The sequence below is a fragment of the Odontesthes bonariensis genome, chromosome 20, assembly GCF_027942865.1.
Source record: "Odontesthes bonariensis isolate fOdoBon6 chromosome 20, fOdoBon6.hap1, whole genome shotgun sequence".
NCBI lineage: Eukaryota > Metazoa > Chordata > Actinopteri > Atheriniformes > Atherinopsidae > Odontesthes > Odontesthes bonariensis.
In genome coordinates this window covers 981185-1002578 of record NC_134525.1, presented here as the reverse complement: position 1 = coordinate 1002578, position 21394 = coordinate 981185, and the positions used below count along the sequence as shown (strand labels likewise).

At 42.8% G+C, this 21394-nt stretch overlaps 1 protein-coding gene across 1 annotated transcript; it reads left to right on the top strand.

Annotated features, from left to right (window-relative positions):
• The first annotated feature begins 1804 nt into the window (after positions 1 to 1804).
• Positions 1805 to 20068, top strand: gal3st2 (galactose-3-O-sulfotransferase 2). The gene is made up of 4 exons (XM_075452421.1): positions 1805 to 1914; positions 11501 to 11590; positions 15197 to 15569; positions 18908 to 20068. Exons 1-4 carry the CDS (start codon positions 1859 to 1861, stop codon positions 19730 to 19732), a joined length of 1344 nt encoding a protein of 447 aa, XP_075308536.1. The 5' UTR covers positions 1805 to 1858; the 3' UTR covers positions 19733 to 20068.
• The last annotated feature ends 1326 nt before the right edge of the window (positions 20069 to 21394 follow it).

Here is a 21394-nt window from a genome sequence, read left to right as displayed (position 1 = left end):
AGATAAGTTGGAAGATGGCAGTTCAAAGTCCCCCAAACACACACCGAGCAGCTCCTTAAACACAAGGTATCAGCTGCCCAACACTTACAATGCAAATCAAATCAAATTTATTTATATAGCACATTCATGTACAAACCATTCAAAGTGCTTCACATAAAATAAAAGCATTGCAGCAGGGAGTGGAAGAAGCATTCAAAATACATAAAAGAATATAAAGAGAAACAAATGAAATCATTTAAATGAATTTAAAAACAAGCAACAGTCCAGATAAGTTCAAAGATATCGTGCAGATTTCATGCATAGACACATGAGAACAGAAATGTCTTTAACCTGGATTTAAAAATGTCTCCATTTGGTGAAAGTTTAATCTCCACTGGCAGTTTGTTCCACTTGTTTGCAGCATAACAGCTAAATGCTGCTTCTCCATGTTTAGTCTTAAATATCTTAAATTAAAATAATCCAGGTAAATTCAAGTACTTCAATAAAAAATAAAAGAGACTTAGGAAATGTTTAAAACATATGTAACCCATATGTAACCTAAAAAACAAACATTCACCTATCCATGGTGGAAAAAAACGAGTTTAGGAAACTTAGCGCTACATGTTTCCTCAAGTTAGATCAAATCAAATTTATTTGTAGCAGATTTCATGTACAAACAATTCAAAGTGCTTTACATAAAATAAAAGCATTGCAGCAGGGAGTGGAAGAAGCATTAAAAAAACATAAAATAATATAAAGAAAATGAATTTAAAAACAAGCAACAGTCCAGATAAGTTCAAAGATAGCATTAAATGCAGCACTGAACCCTCCTGAGAAGTTTCACACCTTGAATCATGTGACCAACCTGATGATAAACCACTCACAGGTGAAGAAAATGATCCCAGAATCACTTCCCTGCAATCAGTCAGCTGAAGCGTAAACAAGAATTTAGTTTTACTGTCTGCTTCACAGAGGCAGAATAAACTCTCTTAGCTGAGGTTTCTGTAAAAGAAGAGTTGGTTTAGGAAAGTATTAAGCAGCACTGAGAAGTTTGTGAACTTAAGACGATGAGCGTCTGAACTGCACTGATCTTTGTTCTGCACATTTCTGGGCCTGGAGACTAAATTCACTTCCAGTTTGCGTCCCAGTGCTGCAGCAGCCGCTGTGGGTTTAGTCTCAATCTGCCCCAAGCGACGTCGTCCCATTTCAGCAGGAAACTGTGCCACAACCACAGAATAAAACTAACACCACGAATAATAAAAGAGCTCAAATGGAAAGGAACTCTGTCATAATTACAATTAATTTGGGAAAAAGTTGTTTTATTTAGGTCGACTTCATGTGACACACCATCACTGATAAATTCAGGTTCGGTTTGACCAATAATTTCTACTTTATTCTTAAAAGTATTTCTACTTTATAATGGAAGTCTTTCTAAAGTACTTCTACTTTATTTCTTTAAAAGCATTTCCTGCGGGTATTTCTTGCCCTCAGTGAACCTGATAGATTCTGATAGATTCTGATAGATTCTGATCTGACTTTATTCCGGATCAATCCGCCCTCCTGAGGAGCAGAATCTTTATTTTACCCACAGCAGGCTGACATGTGATGAAATGAGCTCCATCACCACCGCGGCTGCTGTTAGGCCGCCGGTAATAATAGATAAACCGGGCTGAACCCCCGGTGGTCCCCCCGGTGCGTCAGGTGACCGGTCCCGCTCTGGGTGTCCCGGGTCCGCGGCTGGGGAGGGTTCGGGGGGAGGAGTCCGGACACTGTCCGTGCACAGCGGCGCGCACAGCCGCGCATGGCCGCGCGGAGCTCCGGGAGCGCAGACCGACCCAGAGGCCACCGGAGCGACAGTTGCGTCGGATGGTTCGGGGAGATGCTGCCGGTGCCGAGGAGATGGATCCGGAAGTTTCCTCCGAGCTTCAGCAGCCCGTAAGTCCGCCTCGTGTTGCCCTGACCCTGATTAAACCTGCTCTGACCGAAGCCCGCATTTTATCCTGAAATAACTCAGATAAAATCCTGAAATAACTCAGATAAAATCTTAAAATATCTCAGATAAAATGAGGAAAAGTTCCTCCAACAGAGGATTTAAGCTGCAGCTGCTAAACACTGGGAATACTTTCAGCCTGGAACGGTTCTGCGTGCACGGCCCGACACGCACGGATCGGGTTACGGCGCACAGGGATCGGTTTGCATGCGTGCGTGCGTGTGCGCGCGTGGAGCTGTGAGACCGCTGTCAGGCTTCTGGATGTCTCAGAGCCGTGCACGCAGCTGGTGCAGGTGGAGAGCTGCGTCATCAGGCGCATTTCACCCTGAAAATGTGAATAAAGACGCGGGTTCAGGTTCTGATCAGCATCAGCAGCAGGGAGAGAACATCCAGGGGAACATCCAGGGGAACATCCAGGGGAACCAGATGTTCCAGAGGAGCCAGATGTTCCAGAGGTGAGCATCCATCTGAAGGAGGCTGCAGCCGTTTCTGAGCTGCTCTGAGGGATCAGAGCCGTGGGTCAGGGAGGAGAAAACAGTTCCAACTGAGGAGAGATTTATTATTTCTCTGGGTCTGTTCTCAGAGTTTTACAGCAGCTCTGATGCTCGCTGGGTTGGATAAAAGCAGCATGAGTTAAAGGGACAGTTCGCCTCTTCTGACATGAAGCTGTGTAACATCCCATATCAGCAGCATCATTTCTGAACATCTTCTTACCCCCTGCTGCGTCCTGTGAGCAGAGTTCCAGCCGAGTTTTGGTGTTGATGAAGGTAGTCCGGCTAGTTGGCTGGGGTTTAAAAAATAAAGCGTTTTGCTTCTCAGAACAATATGCGTTCAAAAGTGTAATGTCATGTCCATGCAGGGGATTACTTTTTCCGAACACCAGAATCTCAGTTTTATCTTTATTTAGGTTCAAACATGCCTGTACCTCCCCGAGACCATCCTGCAGCATCTGTACTGCGGACCGGCTGCCGTTGGTGGTTACAGGCAGATACATTTGAACGTCGTCTGCAAAGCAATGAAAAAGGACTTTGTGCTTTTTAAAAATGGAACCCAGGGGGAGCACGTACAGGGCAAAAAGAACAGGTGCTAATATCGACCCTTGGGGTACACCACAGTCACCATTCGATTGATCTGAGTGTGTATAGATTGAAGGTTTTGACATCAGCGGTGTTCCACAGGCTTCTGGGTCCTGGAGCCACCTTTATTTATTCTATATATCAGAGGTCTTCAACAGGAGGTACTGCAGGGGGGGGGTCGCGAAATCTTTGGTTGATTAGACTTTTTTTTTTTTTTCAAACAGTTTTTTCTCACAAATTGTGTGCAAACGTGTGCCATCCACAGATGGTTTGAGGATTCATTGTCCCATCTACATGCATGTTTAAAGTTCAAATCTGAGGATTATTTGAATAGCTCAGTGTTGTATGCAAGATGTTTGTTTATAAATGGCAGTGGCACGGCCACCTTGTACCTTGCACATGTTTAAAATAAAAACATGAATATATTAACCTGTGTATTATTTGAATAGCTTAGTATTGAATGTACGATAACAGAGTAGCTATGTTTATACACGGCACTAGGCCCCGTTAAATATAAAACACAATTGTGTGCCATATAAATAGTAGGGGGGTCCCTGCTCCAACTCTCCATCAGTTTGGGGGTCCCTGGCCTGAAAAACGTTGAAGACCCCTGCTATATATGATCAATCGTATGTAGTAATAAGAAGGGAGAGAAAATAGGGCCAAGAGATTGTGAGGTCTGACTTTTTCCTGGAGAACCATTTTGTGATGCAAATGTATTACTCTGTTGAACGCATATTGTTCTGAGAAGCAAAACGCTTTATTTTTTAAACCCCAGCCAACTAGCCGGACTACCTTCATCAGCACCAAAACGAGGCTGGAACTCTGCTCACAGGACGCAGCAGGGGGTAAGAAGATGTTCAGAAATGATGCTGCTGATATGGGATGTTACACAGCTTCATGTCAAAAGAGGCGAACTGTCCCTTTAAAGAGGCGAACTGTCCCTTTAAGGTCATTTCCTGTGAGAGTGCACGTGAGAGTGCACGTGAGAGTGCACGTGTCTGCATCCACCCTGAATCCATGCTCACATGAACCAGGTTGATCGGGTCTCGGGTAACAAGACGAGTCAAATGTCTGAATCAGATCCCCGCCTGCTGATTGGCCCAGAACCAGGAAGTGTTCCGGTTGGTTCACGGGTCCTGTTCACTGTTTGTCCCTCAGTTAGAAGAAGTGGGACTTAGTTTCTCATCTAAAGTGTGTCGGTTAATAACCGAAGCGTGACGAACGCTGTGGACTGTGGGAGGAAAGCTTCCCGCCTCCTGCTGCCGCTCACCTCTGTGGGAGATCCATGTGAGTCCAGCTGAGTTCTCCGTCTTTGAGCTGCTTTAATGCTGCTTCTGCGGTTCTGAAATCTGGATTTTATTAGAGCAGAGCGACCGCCTGGAAGTGCTTTCAGTGAGCCGACTCTGAGGCTCAATGGGCTGAGTTTCAGTCCCAGTTTCTGACAGAAGAAACAGAAAAATGTGTGAATGAGAGCAGCTTTAATGGATTAATGAACACTTTCCTGTTTTTACTGAATGATGGAAGTTTGGAGCCTGAACGGAGCAGCTGGGACCATCTGAAATATAAATTTATTCTATTTGTTATATTCACATTTGAACAGTTTATTAACAAAAGCTTTAAACTTTAAATGAATAAGAAATATTCTGATTTCACACTTTAAACTAATCGTACTTCAGTTGAGAGGAAAATATATCTGCAGTTACTGAAGTGTATTTTCTGTTAAATATATTTAAGTTGTATTAATGGTATTCTCAGAGTTATTATTGTAACTGAACTTAAATCAGAAAGTTTTAGTTTCATCTTAAAGTGACATTTTTACACTTTTATTTCATAAAAGAAGAGCAAAGCACGCTGGTGAGTTATGGTTAAAAACTCATTTTCATGAATAAAATGAGCTCAACATTAATAAAATCTGAACATATTAATGACATATAGTCTGAATATTAGAGGCATTTTAGAATAACTGTTTAGTATGCTTATAAAACAAAGTATGTGTGAACTAAATGTACTATAAAAGTACAATAAATACACTTCAAACTCTGCTGTTCTACAATTTAACTACAACTAGAATAAACTAGTTGTTCCAGAATAGTAAACTTTAAGTTAACTGGTCATTCCCACAATTTAAGTTTAGGATTAAGGATCAGTCTGACTGCAGCTACGCAGAACATTCAGAACATTTAGAACATTCAGAACATTTAGAACATTCAGAACCTTCAGAGCATTTAGAACATTCAGAACCTTCAGAACCTTCAGAACATTTAGAACCTTCAGAACCTTTAGAACATTCAGAACCTTCAGAACATTTAGAACCTTCAGAACATTTAGAACATTTAGAACCTTCAGAACCTTTAGAACCTTCAGAACATTTAGAACCTTCAGAACATTTAGAACATTCAGAACATTTAGAACCTTCAGAACATTTAGAACATTCAGAACCTTCAGAACCTTTAGAACATTCAGAACCTTCAGAACATTCAGAACCTTTAGAACATTCAGAACCTTCAGAACATTTAGAACCTTCAGAACATTTAGAACATTTAGAACCTTCAGAACCTTTAGAACCTTCAGAACATTTAGAACCTTCAGAACATTTAGAACATTCAGAACATTTAGAACATTTAGAACCTTCAGAACATTCAGAACCTTCAGAACCTTTAGAACATTCAGAACCTTCAGAACATTCAGAACCTTTAGAACATTCAGAACCTTCAGAACCTTCAGAATATTTAGAACCTTCAGAACATTTAGAACATTCAGAACCTTCAGAATCTTTAGAACATTCAGAACATTCAGAACATTCAGAGCATTCAGAACATTTAGAACATTCAGAACATTTAGAACATTCAGAACATTTAGAACATTTAGAACATTTAGAACCTTTAGAACATTTAGAACTTCAGAACATTTAGAACATTCAGAACCTTCAGAATCTTTAGAACATTCAGAACATTCAGAACATTCAGAGCATTCAGAACATTTAGAACATTCAGAACATTTAGAACATTTAGAACATTTAGAACCTTCAGAACCTTCAGAACATTTCACCCGATCAGAGTGGAGCTGTGTCTACACGCAGCAGAAGCTCGGTTATCTGGATGTGTCGGTTGATTTGAACTGATTTCAGGCAGACTTGTCAGAATTACACGGCTGCGGACTTCAAAAGAAAGGTTGATTTATTAAGGCAAAAATAACTATAACAAAGTTCAAACTAAAAGCGCGGCTGAGCCGGATTCAAAAAGCATAACTGGGAAAAAACAAACAAAAGACTTTCATGGCATGGAATAAATAAATACTTAGCTTTGGTCAGAACAGGTTGTGGCATGGCATGAAGGGCAGGTGACAAACAAAGAACCCACAAGCTGAGAGGGGAGACTGGAAACTAAAGAGGGAGTGAGTGATTAGGTGCAGCTGGTGAAACTGGACAGGTGAGGGGAAAACCAATGGCAAGACTAAAAATCAACCAAGACATGAACCGAAACACAGAGCCCCCCCCCCTCAAGGGGCGGATCCCAGACGACCCTAAAAAGTCTGAGGGTGGGAGGGAGGGGCTCGAAGCCGGTCAGACGGGGGACCAGAACACCGGTGGCGTGGCTGCAGTGGCCGACCCGGCATGCGGGAAGAGTTTAAAGGTGCAGTTTAACTTTTAGAGGTGCAGTTTAACTTTTAAAGGTGCAGTTGAACTTTAAGAGGTGCAGTTTAACATTTAAAGGTGCAGTTTAACATTTAAAGGTGCAGTTTAACTTTTAAAGGTGCAGTTGAACTTTAAGAGGTGCAGTTTAACATTTAAAGGTGCAGTTTAACTTTTAAAGGTGCAGTTTAACTTTTAGAGGTGCAGTTGAACTTTAAGAGGTGCAGTTTAACGTTTAAAGGTGCAGTTTAACTTTTAAAAGTCCAGTTTAATTTTTAAAGATGCAGTTTAACGTTTAAAGGTGCAGTTTAACTTTTAAAGGTGCAGTTTAACTTTTAAAGATGCAGTTTAACTTTTAAAGGTGCAGTTTAACTTTTAAAGGTGCAGTTTAACTTTTAAAGGTGCAGTTTAACTTTTAAAGGTGCAGTTTAACTTTTAAAGATGCAGTTTAACTTTTAAAGGTGCAGTTGAACTTTTAAAGGTGCAGTTTAACTTTTAAAGGTGCAGTTTAACTTTTAAAGGTACAGTTGAACTTTTAAAGGTACAGTTGAACTTTTAAAGGTGCAGTTTTAAGGTACAGTTTAACTTTTAAAGGTACAGTTTAACTTTTAAAGGTGCAGTTTAACTTTTAAAGGTGCAGTTTAACTTTTAAAGATGCAGTTTAACTTTTAAAGGTGCAGTTGAACTTTTAAAGGTGCAGTTTAACTTTTAAAGGTGCAGTTTAACTTTTAAAGGTGCAGTTTAACTTTTAAAGATGCAGTTTAACTTTTAAAGGTGCAGTTGAACTTTTAAAGGTGCAGTTTAACTTTTAAAGGTACAGTTGAACTTTTAAAGGTGCAGTTTTAAGGTGCAGTTGAACTTTTAAAGGTACAGTTGAACTTTTAAAGGTGCAGTTTTAAGGTGCAGTTGAACTTTTAAAGGTGCAGTTTTAAGGTGCAGTTTAACGTTTAAAGGTGCAGTTTAACTTTTAAAGGTGCAGTTGAACTTTTAAAGGTGCAGTTTAACTTTTAAAGGTGCAGGTGAACTTTTAAAGGTGCAGTTTAACTTTTAAAGGTGCAGTTGAACTTTTAAAGGTGCAGTTTTAAGGTGCAGTTTAACGTTTAAAGGTGCAGTTTAACTTTTAAAGGTGCAGTTTTAAGGTGCAGTTGAACTTTTAAAGGTGCAGTTTTAAGGTACAGTTTAAAGGTGCAGTTGAACTTTTAAAGGTGCAGTTGAACTTTTAAAGGTGCAGTTTTAAGGTACAGTTTAAAGGTGCAGTTGAACTTTTAAAGGTGCAGTTTAACGTCCTGATGGAGACGCAGACCTGCGCTCACACCGGCTCTGGATTTGTGTCCAGTGCAAACAGGAGAATACCTGAAATTCAACCTCCATGCTGCATCTTACCTTTCACAGAGAGGTCAAAGGTTTGTGTGCGCAGCAGAAAGAGGCCCATGAGAGGAGCCGGCTGGATGTCTGCTGACACAAAAGAGTCTTTATGAACTTTTCTGCTGATCGAGTCCAAATATGAGATAGTGTTGGTAAAATGTCAGTGTGTTGCTCCAGTGCGACTTCACAAAACAAAAGAAGCCTGGAACCTTTGGCAGAGGAGAGAAACAAGTTGGAAATGTGAAGCAGATCAAACGAGTCTGGACTTGGTTTGGAAGCCCACAGACTGCACCAACAAACACTTAACATACATGAAACATACATTAATGTTAAAGGCGTGTGTGCAGTCAACATTTGAGAGCCCAGAGGTCAGCGTCAGTGTTGCTCTGCTGGGAACGTTGAGACAAGAAACAACCTGCAGCTCAAATCTGCATCACAGTCTACGTTAAATAGGGCAGATTATTTCTAATCAACCAATTCATTGAGTAATCAGATAAGAAATACTTTGGCAATAAAAAGCATTTAAAGGAAAAATGATCACATCATGAATCAGCTTTTAGCTTCCAGTTATTTCTGGGTGATATGAACAAAAAACATATTTATCTCCTCCTGATACTGATAACAGGACTATAGAACGGCAGCTATTAGCTTTCTAGCTAACATCCAGCTGTGCTAACATATGTTAGCTTCTCTCCTACTGTCTCTGCTTTCATAAACTGTATTTTAATGCAGCTGAAATCCTAATAAAGCCTCTTATTTCCTGTTTTATTGTCTGTTATCAGACAGCACAGTGACTCAGAATAACAGCAGTTAACACGACACCTTAACCAGTAGCTTCCTTCTGTTCTCTGCTAGCTTCCTTCTGTTCTCTGCTAACTTTCTTCTGTTCTCTGCTAACTTCCTTCTGTTCTCTGCTAGCTTCCTTCCATTCTCTGCTAGCGTCCTTCTGTTTTCTGCTAACTTCCTTCTGTTCTCGGCTAGCTTTCTTCTATTCTCTGCTAGCTTCCTTCTGTTCTCTACTAGCTTCCTTCTGTTCTCTGCTAGCTTCCTTCCATTCTCTGCTAGCGTCCTTCTGTTTTCTGCTAGCTTCCTTCTGTTCTCTGCTAGCTTCCTTCCATTCTCTGCTAGCGTCCTTCTGTTTTCTGCTAACTTCCTTCTGTTCTCGGCTAGCTTTCTTCTATTCTCTGCTAGCTTCCTTCTGTTCTCTGCTAACTTCCTTCTGTTCTCTGCTAACTTCCTTCTGTTCTCTGCTAGCTTCCTTCCATTCTCTGCTAGCGTCCTTCTGTTTTCTGCTAACTTCCTTCTGTTCTCGGCTAGCTTTCTTCTATTCTCTGCTAGCTTCCTTCTGTTCTCTGCTAGCTTCCTTCTGTTCTCTGCTAGCTTCCCCCTGTTCTCTGCTAGCTTCCCCCTGTTCTCTGCTAGCTTCCCCCTGTTCTCTGCTAACTTCCTTCTGTTCTTTGCTAGCTTCCCTATGTTCTCTGCTAACTGTGTTCTGTTCTCTGCTAGCTTCCTTCTAGCTTCCTTCTATTCTCTGCTAGCTTCCTTCTGTTCTCTGCTAGCTTTCCTCTGTTTTCTGCTTGCGTCCTTCCCAGCTAACAAGTTAATATGTCATTAATATGATGCTCAATCATCACATTTCTATCAATAAAAAATAGTCAAAGACAGTAACTCACCAACAAACAAGTAAAAAGTGTTTTAAAACTACATCTGATATAAAATATATGTATCTCTACATTTTTTTATCTGGCAGGAAGTGGCATCACCAGACCCACAAAGTAAAAGTCCTGGTTCATCAGGTGGTTTTTATACCAAATCTAACAGGATGGAGGCACATCAAAGATCCTTACCGCCTATTATCTTAAACATCTAAACCAGGTTGTACAAATGAAGGATATTTACTCACAAAACTGTTACATGTGGAGTTCCTCAGGGATCGATCTGAGGACCACTGCTGTCATTTTCAAACCACTGGCCACCTGGAAATTTCAAAATAAAGTCCAGTTTAATCCACAATTGAATTCAGGGTGTAAGGTCCCCAACACATCTGTGAGATACTAAACTCTGATTTAGTTTAATAGTCCATATTGTATGTTTGAATAAATAAGAAACAAAAGAACTTCAGCTAGAAAACTGACCATAAAAAGAAAGATGTCTCAGTCTGATGGTGATATTTTCCTTTTGAAGTCGTGCTGTGCAGCTGAAACTGGATATAAATCCAGTCCTGGTGGAGATAATTCAAGGACCTTCGATGAGGTTATTGTTGGAGGAAGACACAGACTCATAATAATAATTCCCCATCAGTGAAAGACAGCTCTTCCTGCTCAGATGCTTCACATTAAAAAATGAAAGGGCTGCAGACTAAATCTGGTGACGTTTTATGGCCAGTTTCTGCTTTAGAGGATAGAGAGTAAGAAGAAAAGCAGTGTTCAGAATCTACTGCGCTTGGTTACAGCCACAGTTTGCAGAGTTGGTTTGATTTGAGCCTGAATACTGAGGCTGAAGCCTGACGTGAGGAGGTTTCCTGCCTCTCTTCTGACTGTCACAGCGGCTCCATCAGTGGGACGGCTGCTTCTACATCCTCATTATCAGGATGATAAAACTCTTGGTATCCTGAAACCTAAATCTGGATGTTAATTAGCAGATTAAATGAAGCTGATGAGACAGAACAGGAAATATGTTGAGTTCAGACTGCCTGCAGGGAAATAAAAGTCAAAAGAAAGTTAGATCTTGTTTGTTTAACAGACTCTAGATGTGGAGGATATTATGACTCTTAGTGGACGCCCTCCTCCCCTTTCATGCCCCACTTTACTGTGAGATCAGTCAGATAGTCTCACTGAATGATGGTCTGAGCCTGAAATATCTTCACGCTGATGTGGTTTCCACTGATCTGAGCGCCTCGCTGTCTCAGCCCTTATCTGGAGTGAAGCTCCGGGTTGATCCTGGATCTGACTCCACATCTGACATTCATGCTGTTTAAGCCTGCTTTCGTGTCTTTAACTCGACTAACAGTTGGACGGTGTGAGCGGTTTTTGTTTTTGTTATGTTGCTCAGACACAGTCTGACTTCTGGCTCCGTGACTGGATCCTCTCCTCCAGGAATCTGCAACTCCTCAACTCTGGTTTGATTTATTAAAACGCAGCTCCACTTGCTTTTGGCACAAACGGAGCGAGGCTGCAGGAGCCAGCCGAAGATAAAGTAAATAAGAGCATTTTTTCAAACTTGAATCATGCAAAGTTATCAGAATAAAGATAGCAGAGGTGGAAAAAGGCCTCGTGCGTCCACTCTGAGGCAGCAGTGATGGAGAATGTCAAGCTTTCCATCCCAAAATATGCTCTGAACAACGTTTATCGTTCAACGATATTTCTAAGACATGTTTATGAAACTGTTTTCATCAATCAAACTGCATCAGAGTGTTTTTCAGCCCTTTTCTGTGTGCCGGTGGTGCGCCCCCTGCAGGTCCACCAGGAGGCGCCACTGTCTGTGGATGCTGCTCATCCTGCTGCTCGTCTGCGTGACCATTCAGACCTTCCTCATCCGCCACGCCAGGTGAGCTCACAGCGACTCAAACACAGAACCCCTGAGACCCGACTCTGTTCACCAGCTGAAGAAGTTAACTAAAAACAGCAGATTTTCCTGTGTGACTCATGGAAAGAATCCGTTTGTGTTGTTTTGGAAAGTCTAAACGTCCCTGAACAGAGTCCAGCTCAGAGTTACTGACATGTTTCCCTGTTTTAGGTCTGACTGAGACGAATGAGACAGGCTCAGATTTTAGGGTCTCATGTCATTAGATTAGGGCTGGGCGAGTTAACTCCTTATTATCGCGTTAACTCGTTAATTATTTAACGCCGATAAATATTTTATTGTGCATTAACGCAGGTTTTATTATTTATTTTATTTTGTAAAAATCTGTTGCTCACAGGCTTTTATTTCAAATCAAATCAAATTTATTTATATAGCACATTTCATGTACAAACAATTCAAAGTGCTTTACATAAAATAAGCATTGCAGCAGGGAGTGGAAGAAGCATTAAAAATACATAAAAAAATACATAAGTTCAAAGATAGCGTGCAGATTTCATGCATAGACACATGAGAACAGAAATGTCTTTAACCTGGATTTAAAAATGTCTCCATTTGGTGAAAGTTTAATCTCCACTGGCAGTTTGTTCCACTTGTTAGCAGCATAACAGCTAAATGCTGCTTCTCCATGTTTAGTCTGGACTCTGGACTGGACCAGCTGACCTGAGTCCTTGGATCTCAGAGCTCTGCTGGCTTTATATTCTCTGAACACATCACAGATTGTAAACCATCAGCAGGCTTTTAAAATCTATTCTGTGACTGACTGGAAGCCAGAGTAAAAATTTTAAAGCTGCTGTGATGTGTTCAGATCTCTTAGTCCGGGTTAAAACTCCAGCAGCAGCGTTCTATTTTGTAAAAGTCTGTTGCTCACAGGCTTTTATTTTGTAAAAGTCTGCTGCTCACAGGCTTTTATTTTGTAAAAGTCTGTTGCTCACAGGCTTTTATTTTGTAAAAGTCTGTTGCTCACAAGCTTTTATTTTGCAAAAGTCTGCTGCTCACAGGCTTTTATTTTGTAAAAGTCTGCTGCTCACAGGCTTTTATTTTGTAAAAGTCTGTTTCTCACAGGCTTTTATTTTGTAAAAGTCTGTTGCTCACAGGCTTTTATTTTTGTAAAAGTCTGCTGCTCACAGGCTTTTATTTTGTAAAAGTCTGTTTCTCACAGGCTTTTATTTTGTAAAAGTCTGTTTCTCACAGGCTTTTATTTTGTAAAAGTCTGTTTCTCACAGGCTTTTATTTTGTAAAAGTCTGCTGCTCACAGGCTTTTATTCTGTAAAAGTCTGCTGCTGTCTGCTGTGGAACAGGAAAAGAAAGTAATCGGCGGATCCACCAAACATGGAGAAGGGTACGGAACTTTTACTCGGCCGTTTTCATCTTAAAGTTCTTCCAGACGGCGGAGTCGACAGAACCAAAGTCATCTGTAAACACTGCCAAGTTGAATTGTCTTCTCAGCGTAGTAGTTCCAGTCTAAAATATCACTTAAAGGCAAAACACACAACTGATAGCAGCAAGTCATTCAAGGAAACAGACAGTGGAGCGAGGCTTCTACATAAAAACTACAGAAAGATGCTGATGTTAAAAGTGTGTTTGCACAACAAATGTTATGGCACTTTCATTCATATGGCAGCACATTTAAAATAAAGCTAAATGCTAAAAGCTATACGCTACTTTTGGATTCATTTTTGGATTCTGCGTACAAATGAGATTAATCAGGGAAATCAGGCAATTAATTAGATTAAACATTTTAATTGTTGCCCAGCCCTACATCAGAGGTTTGTTTTTGGACTAATATTGTGGGCTGAATGACGCCATCTGCTGCATGAATGAATCCATTGTCTGAGTTTGCTGTGGCAGGAGAACAACGATGGACAGTCCCACCACCGGTGTAAAGTTCCTGCTGGTGGAACTGGACTCCAGTCGGTCTGTAATGAGCTAAAAGTGGGCCATGAAAATAAAGAGCGCCTTTAATTTTGACCAAATTTAGCCGCATCTTTGTCACATTTCTTACAGAATAACTGACATGGAGTCGTCTCCTCCAGCAGCTTCTTTAATTCCAGGTTTAAAACTCATAAAAGCTTGTTTTGGTGTGTAAAAGAATCCTGAAACGACTGAACAAATGTTTAGGATTAGTTAGTTATCCCAAGTCTAGTTATAATAAGTCTGATAAGTTAGTTATCACAAGTCTGATTAGTTAGTTATCATAAGTCTGATTAGTTATTTATCATCAGTCTGATTAGTTAGTTATCATAAGTCTCATTAGTTAGTTATCATAAGTCTGATTAGTTAGTTATCATAACTCTGATTAGTTAGTTATCACAAGTCTCAATAGTTAGTTATCATAAGTCTGATTAGTTAGTTATAATAAGTCTGATTAGTTAGTTATCACAAGTCTGATTAGTTAGTTATCATAAGTCTGATTAGTTAGTTATCATAACTCTGATTAGTTAGTTATCATCAGTCTCATTAGTTAGTTATCATAAGTCTGATTAGTTAGTTATCACAAGTCTCAATAGTTAGTTATCATAAGTCTGATTAGTTAGTTATAATAAGTCTGATTAGTTAGTTATCACAAGTCTGATTAGTTAGTTATCATAAGTCTGATTAGTTAGTTATTGTAAGTCTGATTAGTTAGTTATCACAAGTCTTGTTAGTTATCATAAGTCTGATTAGTTAGTTATCATAAGTCTGATTAGTTAGTTATCACAAGTCTGATTAGTTAGTTATCACAGGTCTGATTAGTTAGTTATCATAAGTCTGATTAGTTAGTTATCACAAGTCTCATTAGTTAGTTATCATAAGTCTGATTAGTTAGTTATCATAAGTCTGATTAGTTAGTTATCACAAGTGATTAGTTAGTAATCACAAGTTATCATAAGTCTGATTAGTTAGTTATCACAAGTGATTAGTTAGTAATCACAAGTTATCACAAGTCTGATTAGTTATCACAAGTGTAGTTATCACAAGTCTAGTTATCACAAGTCTTATTAGTTAGTTATCATAAGTCTGATTAGTTACTTATCATAAGTCTGATTAGTTAGTTATCACAAGTCTCATTAGTTAGTTATCATAAGTCTGATTAGTTAGTTATCACAAGTCTCATTAGTTAGTTATCATAAGTCTGATTAGTTAGTTATCATAAGTCTGATTAGTTAGTTATCACAAGTGATTAGTTAGTAATCACAAGTTATCACAAGTCTGATTAGTTAGTTATCACAAGTCTCGTTAGTTATCATAAGTCTGATTAGTTAGTTATCATAAGTCTCATTAGTTAGTTATCATAAGTCTGATTAGTTAGTTATCACAAGTGTAGTTATCATAAGTCTAGTTATCACAAGTCTTATTAGTTAGTTATCATAAGTCTGATTAGTTACTTATCATAAGTCTGATTAGTTAGTTATCACAAGTCGTGTTTCTTACAGAATAACTGACATGGAGTCGTCTCCTCCGGCAGCTTCTTTAAAGCGCAGGTTTAAAACTCATAAAAGCTCGTTTTGGCGTGTAAAAGAATCCTGAAACGACTGAACAAATGTTTCGGAGCAGCCTGCCATCACGCTGACTGTTCGGGACTCTTTCCAGGGGTGTGAAGCTGATGGGACTCCTGAGTCTGACGTCTTCGCTCAGCGAACACAAGCCGACTCTCCCAAACTCTGCGGCGGCGAATGAGGACCCCAGATGGAGGACCCCGACCCAAAGACCCGCCAACACCGAAGCAGCCTGCCGCCCCAAGTCTCACATCGTTTTCCTCAAGACGCACAAAACAGCGAGCAGCAGCATCCTGAACGTTCTGTACCGATACGGTGAGAGCAGGAACCTGAGCTTCGCCCTGCCGCTGAAACAGAGCAGCCAGCTGTTCTACCCGTTCTTCTTCTCCTCTCACTTTGTGGAGGGCGCCGGCAGCCGGAGACGCTTCCACATCCTGTGCAACCACATGAGGTTCAGGAAGTCTGAGGTGAGCGTCCAAACGGGTTCAAAGGGGTCCATACGGGTCCAAAGGGGTCCAAACGGGTTCAAAGGGGTCCATACGGGTCCAAAGGGGTCCAAACGGGTCTAAAGGGGTCCAAACGGGTTCAAAGGGGTCCATACGGGTCCAAAGGGGTCCAAACGGGTCCAAAGGGGTCCATACGGGTCCAAAGGGGTCCAAACGGGTTCAAAGGGGTCCATACGGGTCCAAAGGGGTCCAAACGGGTTCAAAGGGGTCCAAACGGGTCCAAAGGGGTCCATACGGGTCCAAAGGGGTCCAAACGGGTTCAAAGGGGTCCATACGGGTCCAAAGGGGTCCAAACGGGTTCAAAGGGGTCCATACGGGTCCAAAGGGGTCCAAACGGGTCTAAAGGGGTCCAAACGGGTTCAAAGGGGTCCATACGGGTCCAAAGGGGTCCAAACGGGTCCAAAGGGGTCCAAACGGGTTCAAAGGGGTCCATACGGGTCCAAAGGGGTCCAAAGGGGTCCATACGGGTCCAAACGGGTTCAAAGGGGTCCATACGGGTCCAAAGGGGTCCAAAGGGGTCCATACGGGTTCAAAGGGGTCCAAAGGGGTCCAAACGGGTTCAAAGGGGTCCATACGGGTTCAAAGGGGTCCAAACGGGTTCAAAGGGGTCCATACGGGTCCAAAGGGGTCAAAACGGGTTCAAAGGGGTCCATACGGGTCCAAAGGGTTCAAAGGGGTCCATACCGGTCCAAAGCGGTCCAAAGGGGTCCATACGGGTTCAAAGGGGTCCAAACGGGTCCAAACGGGTCCAAAGGGGTCCATACGGGTCCAAACGGGTTCAAAGGGGTCCATACGGGTCCAAACGGGTTCAAAGGGGTCCATACGGGTTCAAAGGGGTCCAAACGGGTTCAAAGGGGTCCAAACGGGTTCAAAGGGGTCCATACGGGTTCAAAGGGGTCCAAACGGGTTCAAAGGGGTCCATACGGGTCCAAAGGGGTCAAAACGGGTTCAAAGGGGTCCATACGGGTCCAAACGGGTTCAAAGGGGTCCAAACGGGTTCAAAGGGGTCCATACGGGTTCAAAGGGGTCCAAACGGGTTCAAAGGGGTCCATACGGGTCCAAAGGGGTCAAAACGGGTTCAAAGGGGTCCATACGGGTCCAAACGGGTTCAAAGGGGTCCATACGGGTCCAAACGGGTTCAAAGGGGTCCATACCGGTCCAAAGGGGTCCAAAGGGGTCCATACGGGTTCAAAGGGGTCCAAACGGGTCCAAACGGGTCCAAACGGGTCCAAAGGGGTCCATACGGGTCCAAAGGGGTCCAAACGGGTTCAAAGGGGTCCATACGGGTCCAAAGGAGTCCATACGGGTCCAAATGGGTCCAAATGGGTCCAAATGGGTCCAAATGGGTCCAAACAGGTCCATGAGATTCATGAGGTTCAGGAAGTCTGAGGTGAGCGTCCAAATGGGTTCAAAGGGGTCCAAACGCGTTCAAAGGGTCCATATGGGTTCAAACGGGTCCAAACGGGTCCAAACGGGTCCAAACGGGTCCAAACGGGTCCACATCCTGTGCAACCACATGAGGTTCAGGAAGTCTGAGGTGAACGGCATCAGAAGGTGATCCAGGTCCGTCTGCTGCAGTTGGTCAGTTACAGCCGAGATTATCAGAGCAAAACAGGGTTAATCAGGTCCAAACAGGTCCAAACGGGTCCAAACGGGTCCAAACGGGTCCAAACGGGTCCAAACGGGTCCAACGGGTCCAAACGGATCCAAACGGGTCCAAACGGGTACGTAGCCGTGGGCCGCTGGACTTAACCCTCTGGGGTTCGAGTAGAACTGGCTGCATTTGATTTAATTTGAAATCTGTTACTTTTACTTGTTTGGTGTCATTTTATTTCAGCACAACCTCACACGTGACTTTAGAGTCATTTTTTCATTCTAACAGTAACACATTGAACGTAAAATCACACGAGTTCAGAGAAAGAAAACTTTTCTGCTGTGAACAGCACAGCGAAAAAGATAATAAACTAAACAAAGATAAACACACTGAGCTCTTTCCTGAGAACGCTTCTTCCTGCACCAAACCTGACGGCAGTATACGCCGGAAGCTAGTTATCACAAGTCTGATTAGTTAGTTATCACAAGTCTGATTAGTTAGTTATCACAAGTCTGATTAGTTAGTTATCACAAGTCTGATTAGTTAGTTATCACAAGTCTCATTAGTTAGTTATCACAAGTCTCATTAGTAGTTATCATAAGTCTCATTAGTTAGTTATCACAAGTCTCATTAGTTAGTTATCACAAGTCTGATTAGTTAGTTATCACAAGTCTGATTAGTTAGTTATCACAAGTCTCATTAGTTAGTTATCATAAGTCTCATTAGTTAGTTATCACAAGTCTCATTAGTTAGTTATCATAAGTCTCATTAGTTAGTTATCACAAGTCTCATTAGTTAGTTATCATAAGTCTCATTAGTTAGTTATCACAAGTCTCATTAGTTAGTTATCACAAGTCTCATTAGTTAGTTATCATAAGTCTCATTAGTTAGTTATCACAAGTCTCATTAGTTAGTTATCATAAGTCTCATTAGTTAGTTATCACAAGTCTCATTAGTTAGTTATCACAAGTCTCATTAGTTAGTTATCACAAGTCTGATTAGTTAGTTATTACAAGTTATCACAAGTCTGATTAGTCAGTTATCACAGGTCTGATTAGTTAGTTATCACAAGTCTGATTAGTTAGTTATTACAAGTCTGATTAGTTAGTTATCACAAGTCTGATTAGTTAGTTATCACAAGTCTGATTAGTCAGTTATCACAGGTCTGATTAGTTAGTTATCACAGGTCTGATTAGTTAGTTATCACAAGTCTGATTAGTTAGTTATTACAAGTCTGATTAGTTAGTTATCACAAGTCTGATTAGTTAGTTATCACAAGTTATCACAAGTCTGATTAGTTTGTTATCACAAGTTATAACAAGTCTGATTAGTTAGTTATCAAAAGTTATCACAGGTCTGATTAGTTAGTTATCAAAAGTTATCACAAGTCTGATTAATTAGTTATCACAAGTTATCACAAGTCTGATTAATTAGTTAATTATCACAAGTCTGATGATTTAGTTATCACAAGTCTTATTATTTAGTTAGTTATCACAAGTCTGATGAATTAGTTATTACAAGTCTGATTAGTTAGTTATTACTAACACTAATACAAACTGCTCTGTTTCTCACCTGAAATGTAAAAACTGATGCATAAAAACAGATCAAATCCAGCTGATGAGACCAAACATGAAGTATGTTGGCTTCAAACAGCCAGCAGTGAAATGTTGAAAATGTACCTCAAGTTCATCTTTTTATCATTCAGGTGGCTAAAGTGATGCCTCAGGATGCCTTCTACTTCTCGGTTCTGAGACACCCGGCGGCCATGATGGAGTCCATCTTCATTTACTACAAGAGCATCCCGGCCTTCCGGAAGACTCCCAGCCTGGACAGGTTCTTGGACAGCAGCTGGAGGAACTACAACTCCTCAGTGAGCAACAACCACTACGCGCACAACGTCCTGGCCTTCGACTTCGGCTTCGACAACAACGTGGCAGATGAGGACCTGGATGAGAGAGCCAGCGCCGCCATAGCAACCATAGAGCGGGACTTCCACCTCGTCCTGATCTCCGATTACTTTGAGGAGTCCATGGTCCTGCTCAGGCACGCCCTCTGCTGGTCGCTGGAGGACGTGGTTTCCTTCAGGCTGAACAGTCGCAGCCAGCACACGCGCCACCGGCTGTCAGCAGATACCGCAGAAAGAGTCCAGCGCTGGAACGCCTTGGACTGGAGGATTTACCTGCACTTCAACGCCAGCTTCTGGCGCAAAGTGGAGCGACTGGTCGGGCAGGAGGCCATGAGGCGGGAGGTCTCTGAGCTGAGGGGGCTGCAGGCCAAGCTGGCCAACACCTGCCTGAAAGAAGGGGGAGCGGTCCACCCGTCCAGGGTGAGAGACGCAGCGCTGAAGCCGTTCCAGTACGGCGCCGCTGTGATTCAGGGCTACAACCTGAACCCGCAGCTGGAAGGACGGACCAGGACAACGTGTCAGAGGCTCATAACTCCTGAGCTGCAGTACACAAAACATCTGTTCACACAGCAGTTCCCCGAGGTGGCGGCGAAGCTCAGACAGAGGTCCAAAGGCTCCGTGTGATGTTCAGATGGGACAGAGAAGGATTAAATGTGCTCCCAGCGTAAACTCTGGGTCAGAATGTTTCCCTCCGACCCTCCTTCAGATGCAAAGCTGCTTTAAAGGAGCCTCGGTGCTTTTCACCAGGTTCTGAGGCAGGAACCACCAACCGGAGCCGTGCAGCAGGACTGTAACAGCTGCTCAGAAAATGAGTGAAAGTCTGGAGTAATCTGCAGGAAAGGGACCGAACCCGGTTCCGGTGAGCCTGACGATGGCCGGGCTGGGACTGGATGTAAAGACTGGTGCAGAGCACGCTGGTTCAGGAGGCATCTGACAGTCCTTCATCCTGTGATCGTTTGCAGTTTGGATTTGAATATTTTCCTTCTGATAATAAATCTTTTTATCGGCTGATATGTTCATCTTGTGTTGTTCTGTCAGAGGCCGCCACCTGCCCGCTCACCTGCTCGCTCACCTGCTCGCTCACCTGTCCGCTCACCTGCCCGCTCACCTGCCCGCTCACCTGTCCGCTCACCTGTTTACTCGCCTGTTTGCTCACCTGTTTGCTCACCTGTCCGCTCACCTGTTTACTCGCCTGTTTGCTCACCTGTCCGCTCACCTGCCCGCTCACCTGTTTGCTCACCTGTCCGCTCACCTGTCCGCTCACCTGCCCGCTCACCTGTTTGCTCACCTGTCCGCTCACCTGCCCGCTCACCTGTTTGCTCACCTGTCCGCTCATCTGTCCGCTCACCTGTTTACTCACGTCCGCTCACCTGCCCGCTCACCTGTTTGCTCATCTGTCCGCTCGCCTGTTTATTCACGTCCGCTCACCTGCCCGCTCCCCTGCCCGCTCACCTGTCCGCTCACCTGTTCACTCACCTGTCCGCTCCCCTGTTTGCTCACCTGTCCTCTCCCCTGCCCGCTCACCTGTCCGCTCACCTGTCCGCTCCCCTGCCCGCTCACCTGTCCTCTCCCCTGCCCGCTCACCTGTCCGCTCACCTGTCCGCTCACCTGTCCTCTCCCCTGTCCGCTCACCTGCTCGCTCACCTGTCCGCTCCCCTGCCCGCTCACCTGCCCGCTCACCTGTTTACTCCCCTGCCCGCTCACGTGCCCGCTCACCTGTCCGCTCACCTGCCCACTCACCTGTTTACTCGCCTGTTTGCTCACCTGTCCGCTCACCTGTTTACTCACGTCCGCTCACCTGTTCTACCGCTGCCCGCCTCCTCTGTTTTTTCATTCATTTTTGTTCCCGTTCAACATTATTTCTTCACCTGCATTTAATCCTCTTTTCTAACCTGAACTGTGACAGTTACACAGGACTCAGTGCTCGGACCTAAAGGTGACATATTCCACCTTTTTTTAACAAGTTAACACCTTTACTGAGACGTCTGAAACGGGCTCGGGTCAGAACACCTGGTGGTTGAAGCACAGCGGCTCAGTCCTACTGAAACCGCTCTGCTAACACCAGACCAACCTCCCTTCCTGAGAAAGACTTCTTCTCCTCACGGTGACACCTGCTGTTGGTCCCACAGGGAAACAGTTTAGCATGTAGCTGTAAGCTAGCAGCAGATGCTAGCAAACAATGCTTTCTCATCAACAGTGATGGACCAAGCCGGAGATGTACACAGTGAAACTCGTAGTAATGCATGTGTACCGTTAATTACTGCCTTTAAACATTTTAAATACAGG